This window comes from Hoplias malabaricus, chromosome 9 (assembly GCF_029633855.1).
Source record: "Hoplias malabaricus isolate fHopMal1 chromosome 9, fHopMal1.hap1, whole genome shotgun sequence".
Taxonomy (NCBI): domain Eukaryota; kingdom Metazoa; phylum Chordata; class Actinopteri; order Characiformes; family Erythrinidae; genus Hoplias; species Hoplias malabaricus.
The window spans coordinates 731,539-745,784 of NC_089808.1; the positions used below are offsets into that span (position 1 = coordinate 731,539).

A 14,246-nucleotide genomic window follows, 5' to 3' on the forward strand; every position below is an offset into this window, starting at 1 on the left:
ATGTTCCCTCATTGCTTTTACACAAGAACCCTACAGAAATAAGTCGTTGTATTACAACCAGAATAAAAAGTGTATCCACGCTGATTAAATTAACAAAGACCATTAAAATCTGTGGGTTATTCTTCATTGCATTAAGTCCATCCCAGTAAACAAGGTACGTCCCTGGACGTTCAAAATAGGTCTAAAAGTAGTCTGTCCGTCAAGGACATATTTTAAACGTCAACGGACGTCCAACATCCATCTTAATAAGTTAGTTAAGTGGTGACCAATCGATAACGTCACTGGACGTCCAAAACGCGAGACACAGTCCAAGCTGCTGGAGTCTAGTGTGAAGTTTCCTCAGTCAGTGATGGTTTGGGGAGCAGTGTCATCTGCTGGTGCTGGTCCACTCTGTTACATCACGTCCAAAGTCAGCGCAGCCGTCTGCCAGGAAAATGTAGAGCACTCCATGCTTCCCTCTGCTGACTATACTTTATGGAGACCTCACCTGAAATCAAGCAATTAATAACTGAATATCAAAAGTTTTCATGAGTAATTTAAATAATGTTTCACAGGGTCTCATTAATATCCATTTGTGATTAAACATACAACATGGGCTACAGAGTTCACATAGTACGTAGGTGGCGAGACGAGGCAGGACAGGTATTCACCCGCCTCAAAACAACTCTCAAATGACCTGAAAACAAAGACTGTTCTACATCTTGGTTTAGAGGAAGGATACAAAAAGCTGTCTCAGATTTCAGCGGTCAGCTTCGACTGAGAGGAACATAGTGAGGAAATGGAGGACCACAGCACAGTTCTAGTTAAAGCCAGAAGAGGCAGGCCCAGAATAATCTCAGAGAAGCAGAGGTGAAGGATGGTGAGGACAGTCACAGTCAACCCACAGACCAGCTTTTCTGCACACACCCCACAAACAGAGAGGAATGATAAAGCACATTTGAACAAGCCCTCTTCATTTTAGGATAAGGTGCTGTGGACCGATAAAAGTAAAACTGAGTTATTTGGACATAACCGGGGCGGTCTGCACGGAGGAAAAAGAACACAGCGTTCTAAGACAAACACTTGCTACCCACAGTAAAATCTGGTGGTGGTTCCATTCTGCGGTGGGGCTGTGGGGCTGTGGGGCTGTGGGGCCAATGCAGGGACTGGGAAACATGTTAAAGTTGAGGGTCACACGGATTCCAGTCAATATCAGCAGGTTCTTGAGAACAATGTTTAAGATTCAGTGACAAAGATGAAGTTGAAGTTGTGCCGGGGCTGGATTCTTCAACAAGACAACGACCCTAAACACTGCTCAAAATCTACTAAGGCATTCATTCAGAGGAACAAGTCCACCATTCTGGAACGGCCATTTCAGTCCCCAGACCTGAATATTATTGAACCCATCTGTGGTGTGATGTAAAGCGGGCTGTTCACGCTCAGAAACATTCAAACCTGACTGAACTGGAGAGGTTTCATAAAGAAGAATGGTCCAAAATACCTTCAACCATTGGAAGCTACAGGAAGCGTTTAGAGGCTGTTATTTCTGCGAAAGGGGGATCTACTAAATGTTGATATTTCTGTTGGGGTGCCGTAAAATTATGATTAAATTAAACCAATGATTTCTAAAGGAAAACCCTGAAAATTATCAGAGGTGCCCAAACATTTTCATCCCACTGTAACAAAAATTAAACCAAAACTGCCTCCTGAACTGAGGAGGAACGTGTCTGTGGTAAGACTCAGGTGGTACTTGTAGGTTTTGATTTGATGTTTGATGTTTGAGAGCCACTGCCATAGAGAATCTGTAGGTTATTGTCATGAGTAAGACGAGAGACACCACACCCAACGAGATGAAGGCCTCTATCAAAGCAACCCGGGCTTCCATAACACCTCAGCAGTGCCACAGGCTGCTTGTCTCCACACCGCGCCGCACCGATGCATTGATTCATGCAGAGGAGCCCAGACCAAGTACTGAGTGAATATACTGTACGTACTTTTCCATAGGCCAACATTTCTATAGTAAAAATCATTTTTAACTGGTTTTATATAATATTCTAGTTTTCTGAGGTAATGACTTTTGGGTTTTCATTGGCTGTAAACCACAATCATCCACATTAAAATAAATAAACACTCACAATAGATCACTCTGTTTGTAATGAATCTATATGAGTTTCACTTTAATTTAATTACTGAAATCAATTAACATTCTGATGATATTCTGATTTACTGAGATGCACCTGTAGTTGTAAAAGAACGGACGGCTGTTCAGAGTTGCGTCTGCGTTGTGTTTCCACATGGGGGCGCTCTGATTCTAAATTGAAGTAGATGACGCCTGCTCATCCATTCCTTACAACAGTCGGTTTCCTCTTTGCTGCAGAACGGAATACTCTACTAAAGCTTTACAGATGTTTAATCCCCAAAGTTCCACAAGTCAGTGCTGAGTGTTCCCGCATTTCCAGACTCTTTTTAAACAAAACTTTATTGAATCAGAATGTACAAAACAAACAGGCTGTGCGTTAAAGAACAGCACAGAACAACAACAAAAACAATATGTAATTTCTATTGAGTCCAATATGAGCATGGCAGAGTAAGCTGAAGCACGAAGACATTCATACTGAAGGAGAGTCAATACAATAACACAAATCTTTATTCAGTCTGAGGAATCGGGAACATACCCCTAATAATTAGAAATAAATATATTGCTCTTTTTATTATTAATCTGTTTGAGGGATTCAATCATGTGCTTAACTCGTTATCGTCTTAAATTCACCGTGTGGAACAGGAAAACTGTGGACAGACATAAAGTGCTCGTAGGTGCCAGACTCCCTCAGAAGTGACCATTTAACGTCACCTTGAACCGCCTATTACTGCAAGAAGGACATTTGACTGACACGAGAAAGGACCAATCACAATCTGCTATTTGGCAGTGTGGATATGTCGGACCAGTGACGATACACGGAAGTGTGTATGTGGGCGGAGCATCTGTGGCTGTGCTGCTGTTTACTAAGGCAGTATTCTTAGTAAGGCACCGAGTCGTGATGGGAATTTCGGCTCTTTTTGGGGAGCCGGCTCTTTTGGCTCGGCTCTTCATAAAGAGCCGGCTCTTTCGGCTTCTAAATGGCTCCACTTATTGTTTTACCACTTATTTCCACTGGTACAGAACAATATTACCTACATTTTACATGACTATAGGGACAAAATATTATTGTTCAGTATTAAAAATAATAAATAGTGTTGTAATGGCCAATTGTTTTTATGGCTGTCTTGTAATAACTCACTGACTGCACTCACACATTCAATTGTATAAATAACTGGATTTTTATTTAAACACCTTAATAAAAAATCACTTGTAAACTCTGAAATACAGCCAATGGAACCTAAATAATTCATTCAATTAATCCATTTCTGGGAAATAAACAAATAATCTACAAAGTGCAAAACAGCAGCATTCAACGGCAGTGATTAAAACAACCACAACTGTCAACAAACATTTAACTGATTTAACATTTTCTTCAACTATATTTTGGAAGGCAGACTGGCATTCAGGAAAACCGTGTCTCGGCTCGGAGGGGTTGATCCGGACACCCACCCCTCCCCTCCCCGCTTGGTGGTATAACCCTTCGCTGATTGGTACCTTTGCTTGTTGTTCTCTGATTGGTTGAATGACAAGCCTTAGAAAAAAAATGTCTCGGTCTTAGACGGGAACCGGCTCTCATCGTTCACTTACAAGAGCCGGCTCTTTGAACCGGTTCGTTCGCGACCGACACATCACTAGCACCGAGTCGTGTCTGAAATGAACGTGTTTATAAACGCTGCCTGCTTTCTACTCCACTATTTTCAAAGTTGTAGTTCCTCTGGTGAGCGCTGGGGGTGTTCCTGTAACCCGCTTAAGTATTTCTGTGTAATGCAGCTGTTACAAACACATTAAGTTCAAAATAAAGGCTTTTAAGGCACTGACCTGTGAGAAAGCACGACAACAGGGAATCGAGTTTGCTGCATTATGTTTCAGACAAAGACTAAGTGCTGAGTGGCTCTATCTCCTCTAGATTACTGCTGGCTGCTGTTATGGTGTAGTCTTCAGTTCTTGTTGAAAACACCACTAAATTCACATTTTGCTCAGAAAAACACTTGCAGGTTGCTTATACATTCTATGAACTGTCCCCAGTTGACCTTTTAAAAAAAAAAAAAAAACGTTTACAGTAAGCGTTCTCCCTGTGTCTGCATGGGTTTCCTCCAGGTGACTGTCTGTGAGGAGTGTGGTGTGTTCTCTCTGTGTCTGCGTGGGTTTCCTCCGGGTGACTGTCTGTGAGGAGTGTGGTGTGTTCTCCCTGTGTCTGCGTGGGTTTTCTCCGGGTGACTGTCTGTGAGGAGTGTGGTGTGTTCTCCCTGTGTCTGCGTGGGTTTCCTCCAGGTGACTGTCTGTGAGGAGTGTGGTGTGTTCTCCCTGTGTCTGCGTGGGTTTTCTCCGGGTGACTGTCTGTGAGGAGTGTGGTGGTGTGTTCTCCCTGTGTCTGCGTGGGTTTCCTCCAGGTGACTGTCTGTGAGGAGTGTGGTGTGTTCTCTCTGTGTCCGCGTGGGTTTCCTCCGGGTGACTGTCTGTGAGGAGTGTGGTGTGTTCTCCCTGTGTCCGCGTGGGTTTCCTCCGGGTGACTGTCTGTGAGGAGTGTGGTGTGTTCTCCCTGTGTCCGCGTGGGTTTCCTCCGGGTGACTGTCTGTGAGGAGTGTGGTGTGTTCTCCCTGTGTCCGCGTGGGTTTCCTCCGGGTGACTGTCTGTGAGGAGTGTGGTGTGTTCTCCCTGTGTCTGCGTGGGTTTCCTCCGGGTGACTGTCTGTGAGGAGTGTGGTGTGTTCTCCCTGTGTCCGCGTGGGTTTCCTCCGGGTGACTGTCTGTGAGGAGTGTGGTGTGTTCTCCCTGTGTCTGCGTGGGTTTCCTCCGGGTGACTGTCTGTGAGGAGTGTGGTGTGTTCTCTGTGTCTGCGTGGGTTTCCTCTGGGTGACTGTCAGTGAGGAGTGTGGTGGGTTCTCCCTGTGTCCAAAATGGCTCCCTATCTCCTATATTTTGCACTCTTATGCAGGTTTTTACCAAACAGCACAGTGCATTATGGGTATCCTTTGTCCACCAGTGTCGGCAAGTGTACATGGGCTGTACAATCATTTTTACAATGCATTGTGTGATTAGTAGAGCACACTTAAATTTGTAAACACTTTCTGACACATTGACTGGTTCTTGATTGATCTGGTTCTGTTTGATTCTGATTTAGATGCTGTTTGTGAAAAAGGAAATTCCCTCAAAAACATAGCATTTACATTCACCTTTGACCTGGGGTGTTTTTGGACGGCACTAACAGAACATTGCTGGAAAACCAAATGTTGAGGCTTGCAGATTGTTTATAAAATTCAGCATGCATTCACCCACTCACTCTCATAAACGCATGCACGCGCACACACAGAGGGCAGTGGTAGGAGGAAGAGGTAGCGCACGAACAGCGTTTCCTCAAAGCACAGTGAAACCCAGCAGAGCAGCTGAGAGTTGAAGAGGAGGAAAACGCACCAGAGGAAAGTCAGAAGAGCTTCGAGACAGAGCGAACCGAGAGCGCGCGCTTTGTAACCGACAGGATGATCACATGAGCTCGCTGACGGGGTCGACGCTGTTCCCAATATTCCCGGTTTTCGCCTCTTATGGATGTTTAACAAAAAGCCGAACAACCATGACGCCGAACATCACGGACCCGGACACGAACTCGTACATGCGCGTGCGCGTGTGGGCGTCTGCGGGTGCCTTCATCGTGCTCTTCATCTTCAACCTGTTGATCAGCTGGACGATCGCGCGCGAGCCGCGGCTCCGCGTCCACGCGCGTTTCGTGCTCGTCTTCCACCTGCTCGTGTCCGCGTGCGTCTACTTCGCGCTGTGCTTCGCCTTTCACTTGCAGGCGCATGTGGGCGCGCGCGTTCCCGCCGCTCCGTGCCTCGCGCTGGTAACGGCTCTCGCCACGAGCGCGTGCGCCATTCTGCTGACCATCACGGCCATGGCGCTGGACCGCTACGCCGCCATCTGCTTCCCGCTGCGCTACGACGGCGCGGGCCGGGGCGCGTGGCCGTGGCTGCTGGGCGTGCTCACGTGGGGTCTCGCCGCCGTCGTCCCCCTCAGCGTTTACAGCAACGCGTACGATTCTGCAAAGAGGGAGCACGAGCACTGTGGCCGCGGTGAGCTGAAGGGCGGCGAGCTGCCCAAGGTCCTGCTGATCTCCGTGTGCACGCTGCTCATTCTCTACAGCTACGCGCGCATCCTGTACGAGGGCCGCCGCCTGGGCGTGCTGAACCGCCGCAACCTCGCGGCCCGCCGCACCATCGCGTTCCACGGCGCCCAGCTCGCCGCCTACATTCTGCCCAACCTCGTCAACTTCGTGCTACACATGCTGCAGAAGAACAAGCTGCTCACCCTCGAAGACAAGGAGCGCTTCGCCGTGGCCGCCTTCGCCTTCTTCAGCCTCGCGCAGTGCGTCGCGCCCGTCGTCTACGGCCTGAGGAACGAGGAGCTGCTCGAGCAGCTGAGACAGCGCTTCCCCCGCCTCAGCGTCCGCCTCAAGAGCCTCTTGGAGTGGACGGTCGGTGCGCTGCGGCCTCAGGGGAGACAGAGGTATGTGTTACTCTCTCAGAGATGGCGCTTTGTAAATGTGGGTGAGCCGCTGTGGGGTTGGTGTATTCCTACGTGAAAAGGGTGGTGGAAAAGGACCCTCATTAGGCCACCGTCGGCCAGATTCTGTTCGTTTGAGGATACCGCCACAAGACAGACACATAGCTGGGGTTTAAGTGTCACTTAACCCCCACACACACACCCCACCTCCACCACACACCCCAAACACACACACACACCCCCCCCAAACACACTCACACCCCAAACACACACACCCCAAACACACACACCCCCCAAACACACACACCCCAAACACACTCACCCCCCAAACACACACACCCTCCAAACACACACACCCTCCAAACACACTCACCCCCCAAACACACCCCCCCACACACCCCAAACACACTCACCCCCCAAACACACACACACACACTCACCCCCCAAACACACACACACACACCCCAAACACACTCACCCCCCAAACACACACACACCCCAAACACACACACCCCAAACACACTCACCCCCCAAACACACTCACCCCCCAAACACACTCACCCACACACCCCAAACACACTCACCCCCCAAACACACACACACACACACACTCACCCCCCAAACACACACACACCCCCAAACACACACACACACACCCCAAACACACACACACACACCCCAAACACACACACACACACACCCCAAACACACACCCCAAACACACACACACACACACCCCAAACACACTCACCCCCCAAACACACACACCCCAAACACACCCCCACCCCCAAACACACACCCCCACTCACCCCCCAAACACACACACACACACACCCCAAACACACACACACACCCCCCCAAACACACACACACACACACACACCCCAAACACACACACACACACCCCAAACACACACACACACACCCCAAACACACACACACACACACCCCAAACACACACCCCAAACACACACACACACACACCCCAAACACACTCACCCCCCAAACACACACACCCCAAACACACCCCCACCCCCAAACACACACCCCCACTCACCCCCCAAACACACACACACACCCCCCCAAACACACACACACACACACACACCCCAAACACACACACACACACCCCAAACACACTCACCCCCCAAACACACACACACCCCAAACACACTCACCCCCCAAACACACACACACACACACACTCACCCCCCAAACACACACACACCCCCAAACACACACACACACACCCCAAACACACACACACACACACACACCAAACACACACACACACACACCAAACACACACACACACACCCCAAACACACACACACACACACCCCAAACACACTCACCCCCCAAACACACCCCCACACACCCCAAACACACCCCCACCCCCAAACACACACACACACTCACCCCCCAAACACACACACCCCCCCCAAACACACACACACACACACCCCAAACACACACACACACCCCCCCCAAACACACACACACACACACACACCCCAAACACCCCAAACACACTCACCCCCCAACCACACACACACTCTGTCCTGCGGTTAAAAGTTAAACCTGGACGATGAGCTGAAGGGATAACACAAATTGTGCATGAAAACAGATCGTAGTGTCACAGCAAATTAGAGCTACAAACCGCCAGGAAGTATACACATTGTTTAGAAACACACACACACACACAGCAACAGTGTCACTCCCACCTGGGATCTCTACTGTCCTAAACGTGTTAAGGGTAAACCAAGGTTACCACTAAAACTGTGCTGCTGCCGAGAGTCCAGAAATGACTCAGATTACTGGACATCCTCACGAAAATATATTGTGGTTTGTCACATGACTTCTACATATATTTCTTGCACCTACAGCGCACAACCATTTACTTCCAGTCAGAGCTCTTTATTAAGTATATTTAAGTATTTTAAAAACATCGTGTCTTAAAGCTCACCAGGACGGCCCCCTAATAATCAGCACCCACTTAGAAAAGTAGGCTTTACAAAGGCTTGTTTTATGGGTCTAGATTTCTCTGTACCACATACATCTTCATAACTTGGTGGAGCAGCAGGTAGTTTCACAGTCACACAGCTCCAGGGATCAGGGATTGGGGGTTCATGTCCTGCTTCAACTGACTGTCTGTGAAGAGTGTGGTGTGTTCTCCCTGTGTCCGCGTGGGTTTCCTCCGGGTGACTGTCTGTGAGGAATGTAGTGGTGTGTTCTCCCTGTGTCTGCGTGGGTTTCCTCCGGGTGACTGTCTGTGAGGAATGTAGTGGTGTGTTCTCCCTGTGTCTGCGTGGGTTTCCTCCGGGTGACTGTCTGTGAGGAGTGTGGTGTGTTCTCCCTGTGTCTGCGTGGGTTTTCTCCGGGTGACTGTCTGTGAGGAATGTAGTGGTGTGTTCTCCCTGTGTCTGCGTGGGTTTCCTCGGGGTGACTGTCTGTGAGGAGTGTGGTGTGTTGTCTGTGTCTGCGTGGGTTTTCTCCGGGTGACTGTCTGTGAGGAGTGTGGTGTGTTCTCCCTGTGTCTGCGTGGGTTTTCTCCGGGTGACTGTCTGTGAGGAGTGTGGTGTGTTCTCCCTGTGTCTGCGTGGGTTTCCTCCAGGTGACTGTCTGTGAGGAGTGTGGTGTGTTCTCCCTGTGTCTGCGTGGGTTTTCTCCGGGTGACTGTCTGTGAGGAGTGTGGTGGTGTGTTCTCCCTGTGTCTGCGTGGGTTTCCTCCGGGTGACTGTCTGTGAGGAGTCTGGAGTGTTCTCCCTGTGTCTGCGTGGGTTTTCTCCGGGTGACTGTCTGTGAGGAGTGTGGTGTGTTCTCCCTGTGTCTGCGTGGGTTTTCTCCGGGTGACTGTCTGTGAGGAATGTAGTGGTGTGTTCTCCCTGTGTCTGCGTGGGTTTCCTCGGGGTGACTGTCTGTGAGGAGTGTGGTGTGTTCTCCCTGTGTCTGCGTGGGTTTTCTCCGGGTGACTGTCTGTGAGGAGTGTGGTGTGTTCTCCCTGTGTCTGCGTGGGTTTTCTCCGGGTGACTGTCTGTGAGGAGTGTGGTGTGTTCTCCCTGTGTCTGCGTGGGTTTCCTCCAGGTGACTGTCTGTGAGGAGTGTGGTGTGTTCTCCCTGTGTCTGCGTGGGTTTTCTCCGGGTGACTGTCTGTGAGGAGTGTGGTGGTGTGTTCTCCCTGTGTCTGCGTGGGTTTCCTCCGGGTGACTGTCTGTGAGGAGTCTGGAGTGTTCTCCCTGTGTCTGCGTGGGTTTTCTCCGGGTGACTGTCTGTGAGGAGTGTGGTGGTGTGTTCTCCCTGTGTCTGCGTGGGTTTCCTCCGGGTGACTGTCTGTGAGGAGTGTGGTGGTGTGTTCTCCCTGTGTCTGCGTGGGTTTCCTCCGGGTGACTGTCTGTGAGGAGTGAATGAGGATAAATGAATCTTCATAACTAATGGTATTGCCTTCACATTAGCTATAGCTCATTACTCATTATCCTCTCAAGATTTCTTCCTCATGCATCAAGGGAGTTTAGAGATGGTTAGGGATGACTTTTTATAGTGAAAAGCAGTACTATTTAATCTTGCAAACAACACATAATCCAAAACAGAACCATCTTTTTTAAAAACATACATCTTCGAGAGATCCCCGCTTCCTTCATCAACATGCAACATCCCCAGGTGTTTCTGTCTATGCTTCCACTCGGAGGGGAGAACTACTCTCAGAGACTGAAAGGACATGGAGCAGGCTGTTACCAAGAAAAGGAAACAGATCAGAAGAACATTTGCAAAACCAAACAAAGAAGCTGTTAGTGTTCTCAGAAATATCTCTCTAGATTTCCTGGATAAACAGAGAGTGTGTCTCCTGACAATACTGGAAGCTGTAGTGCAAACAAAGTATGAGCGATAAATACTGATTCATTATGGTGATATGTGCTATGACATAATTGAATGGTGGTCTCTGAGTTTTGCACATAACTGTACATGCAAGGAGTTAATTACTTGTTAAAAACAGTGTATGAATGTGGTCTGCCGGTAAGCAATGACTCAGTGTCTACAAACCTTATGACTTTAAGAGCTAATTCAGAAGCAGCTGTAAATATCTCGTGACTTCCAGTGTTAAGTAAAAGTCACTGGTCTGTTTTTGTGCTGGAAATGAGCTTTCGATGTTCGAGGTCTAGGACCAGTTCATTCGATTCATACCACTTGAGACATTCATCATAGAAACGGGGAGATGATTCCACTGTGGACAAACAGATCACACATTAAAAACCAATGATTGATTATTATTTACCCTTAACATATTATGCTCCTTCATTCATTGTCTGTAACCCTTATCCAGTTCACGGTCACGGTGGGTCCAGAGGCTACCTGGAATCATTGGGCGCAAGGCGGGAATACACCCTGGAGGGGGCGCCAGTCCTTCACAGGGCAACACAGACACACACACATTCACTCACACACTCACACCTATGGACACTTTTGAGTCACCAATCCACCTACCAACGTGTGTTTTTGGACTGTGGGAGGAAACCGGAGCACCCGGAGGAAACCCACGCAGACACAGGGAGAACACACCACACTCCTCACAGACAGTCACCCGGAGGAAACCCACGCAGACACAGGGAGAACACACCACACTCCTCACAGACAGTCACCCGGAGGAAACCCACGCAGACACAGAGAGAACACACCACACTCCTCACAGACAGTCACCCGGAGGAAACCCACGCAGACACAGGGAGAACACACCACACTCCTCACAGACAGTCACCCGGAGCGGGAATTGAACCCACAACCCCCAGGTCCCTGGAGCTGTGTGACTGCGACACCTACCTGCTGCACCACCGTGCCGCCCTATGCTCCTTCAGATGACATTAATAAAGGAAGTTTTAGAAAGTCGGAACCCATGATATGTTTGACCTATTAATACCCTATTTATTTTCTGATTTAGGGCAAAAGACGTACAGTTGACTTTGTGAATGTAACTCCAACCTTGTTAAAGATACATTCGTTTTATTCCAGTGGCCACTCACATAAAGCCCCTTAAGCATTTCCCATTTCTGACTTTTATTAAAGCATCTATGATAAAGACTGCAGATGTTTAATGAAAACAGAGAGGTTTATAGATAACAGTCGTATATTTAACGTTCCCCAGAGACACCATTAAAACTCTAGCGATCCCATGTAAGATCACAAGCCCTAGTTTGGGAATTCCCTGCTATAAATCCCAGCGGTGAAGCCCTGTGTTCATTTACAAAGTCACGTTATTTATATTTGGGGACTTTGTGTGGCACATTTGAATTAATGAATCCACAGAACAGCTTTATTCTTAATAAACTGAGAAGGACAATACGATGATGAAGAAGAAGAGACTCTTAAATTATGTGTTAATCAACGTTCTACAACAGAAACGTAGGATGTTCTTGTCTCTTTATCACAGCCCTCTGCAGTTTATCTTAGATTTACAGACAATATTTCAACACCACAATAAAATGGGTAGATTTGTGTGTGTTGAGGATTCCAGGATTCTATTTGCTGAATCAGAAGTGGACCGTAACAGTTAAGTTTAGGCTTGAGATGAACACTTTAAGCTCCTGATGGATCTGCACTTTCCTGACTGTTGTTTATTTTACTGCTTCTACTCCGTTTGATAAATGTACAGTGACGACACTTGTTTTCCTTTGCCACTGATCACACTACTTCTCTGGGAGTCTAAAAATACAACAGTACTTCTGCTATTAGACCTCTAAACAGTCCTTCTGCATTTTAAAAAGACACCAAAAACTCGAGCAGAAACACAAAAGTAGCAGCTCAAAAATGCTTCAGTTGTTTTGGAAAAGGCACATTATCTTTAGCCGAGTAACTAAAGGTTTCAGATCGACGGGTTTCTACAGCGATGTTGCTTTACACCAGAATGTTATTTTCCGCTGTGTAGCCTGTATTTTTCATTTGTCTTCCACTGCACACGCTTCTTCAGTTGGTGACAGCGGGATCCCCCTCACCACAAGGCCACAGACCCACATCTAACACACGGCTTTTAGACTGAAATTGTGAGACCGTCTTTAGTGCATTTCTGTGATTAATGAGAGGATCACATTCAAAATAAAACGACCCACTCAACGCGATTCTCTTGTGTTTCAGGGCGAGGAGAATGACATCAGAGACGCTGTTATCGCGGGAGATATCAACTACCACCGTATGACCCTCTGGAACATTTTCCACGGAGAATGGCCTCAGATTGCTTCCCTGCAGCAGCTACAGAAGACGATGCACGTTCCTGTGAATCTGGAAACGGTCAGAAGGGGGACCGAGGAACAGAGTAAAGTTTGGAAATACTCAACAGTGGCAGCTATGTGAAGGAGAGATGGATATTTGAACACTGTTTTCTTGAGAGTCGCCTGAAAAATGTGCTCAATCACAAAAGGATGCTTTGGATTTCTGACTGACTTTTTTTTTTTAAAAGAACAATTCTTATTTGTACAGAGGCTTTTATTTGAGAACAATCCTTACATTTACCAGAGTTTGTTCTCAATTATTCTTACGTTGCTTTGAGAACAAACCCTCACACGAATGAAGAAACAAGGGCCGTATCCTACACTTTTACTTGCATTGATTTTATTCTCGACGCACGGAACCGAACATAAAACACTTCCTCTGTAACAAATCCACTGTAATGTGAAAACCTCTTGCTAAAATAGGCACAGCTTTAGCGGCGGTGTCGTTTCTATCGTTGTGAAGGACGTGTGTTTGGGAGGGAGCTGTATCTTTGGGATTTTAATGTTTCAATTTTCATAGTGGCATTGAACTTAATGAAATGTGGTCTGGTCTTTTATTGGTGAAATTTATACAGAATAAAAACCAGCTGGTGTTTTCTACAACAGGCAAATACTGAGTTTAGGATGTTTTTAATCAGTCTATAACGATTATTGTGTTGGAATTCTGATTAAATGGATACTCTGTCCAGTTTAAAACCTCCAAGGCTTTCTTGAGAAGTAGCTTTTTCTTTCAACGTACCTCCTCTCACTTTTAATGGCCTCAGTTGTGCCTCTGCGAGGGCTCTTCTGGAGCTGTGATACCTGATGTTGTACCTGAACAGAGCAGTGGTCTCTGACTGTTGCAGTGTTCCACCATCTAGACGAAAAAAAAAACCCAAAACAACTCCAGTGATTAATTTAACGTGCTTTTGCTTTAACTGAGCCATTGCTGTTGGAGCTGGGGACGCGTCGAGGCGAATGACTGAGGCCTGTTTGAAAACTGCTAGCGCTGTGCGTTGGAGTGGAGGTTAATAGATAATATTCTTATCTACAAAAGCAGGGCGCCGCAGTAGATAGGTACAGAGTTTACACTTTAAAATGGTCGGTGTCAGACGGAGGAGGTCATTTGGAAAACCACTAACACAGGGCAGTTATCGCGGCAATGCCCATGTGTCTTTAAGTGTGTGCTACATTAAGTGGAAGTGTGGAAGATCAGTGAACTGTGCTTAGACACATTCTGTTGATTCAGAGAAACTGCATCCGGTGCAAAGATGTACAAGGAGCAGAAAGCTGCACGACTGATAAGAAAAAGCTGAAGTTTGAAGTTGTTACTGTGGGGCATTCCAGCTACGGTTCATTAAAGCAGTAAACACAACGTCCTCGTGTTAAAATTCATTCATT

The 14,246-nt window shown here is 47.5% G+C and overlaps 1 protein-coding gene across 1 annotated transcript; it reads left to right on the plus strand.

Moving 5' to 3' along the window:
- Positions 1 to 5,448: 5,448 nt before the first annotated feature.
- zgc:194312 (uncharacterized protein LOC794943 homolog) lies at positions 5,449 to 14,145 on the plus strand. Its single transcript, XM_066680701.1, has 2 exons — positions 5,449 to 6,615; positions 12,733 to 14,145. The coding sequence occupies exons 1-2, from the start codon at positions 5,603 to 5,605 to the stop codon at positions 12,791 to 12,793; spliced, it is 1,074 nt and encodes a 357-aa protein (XP_066536798.1). The 5' UTR covers positions 5,449 to 5,602; the 3' UTR covers positions 12,794 to 14,145.
- The last annotated feature ends 101 nt before the right edge of the window (positions 14,146 to 14,246 follow it).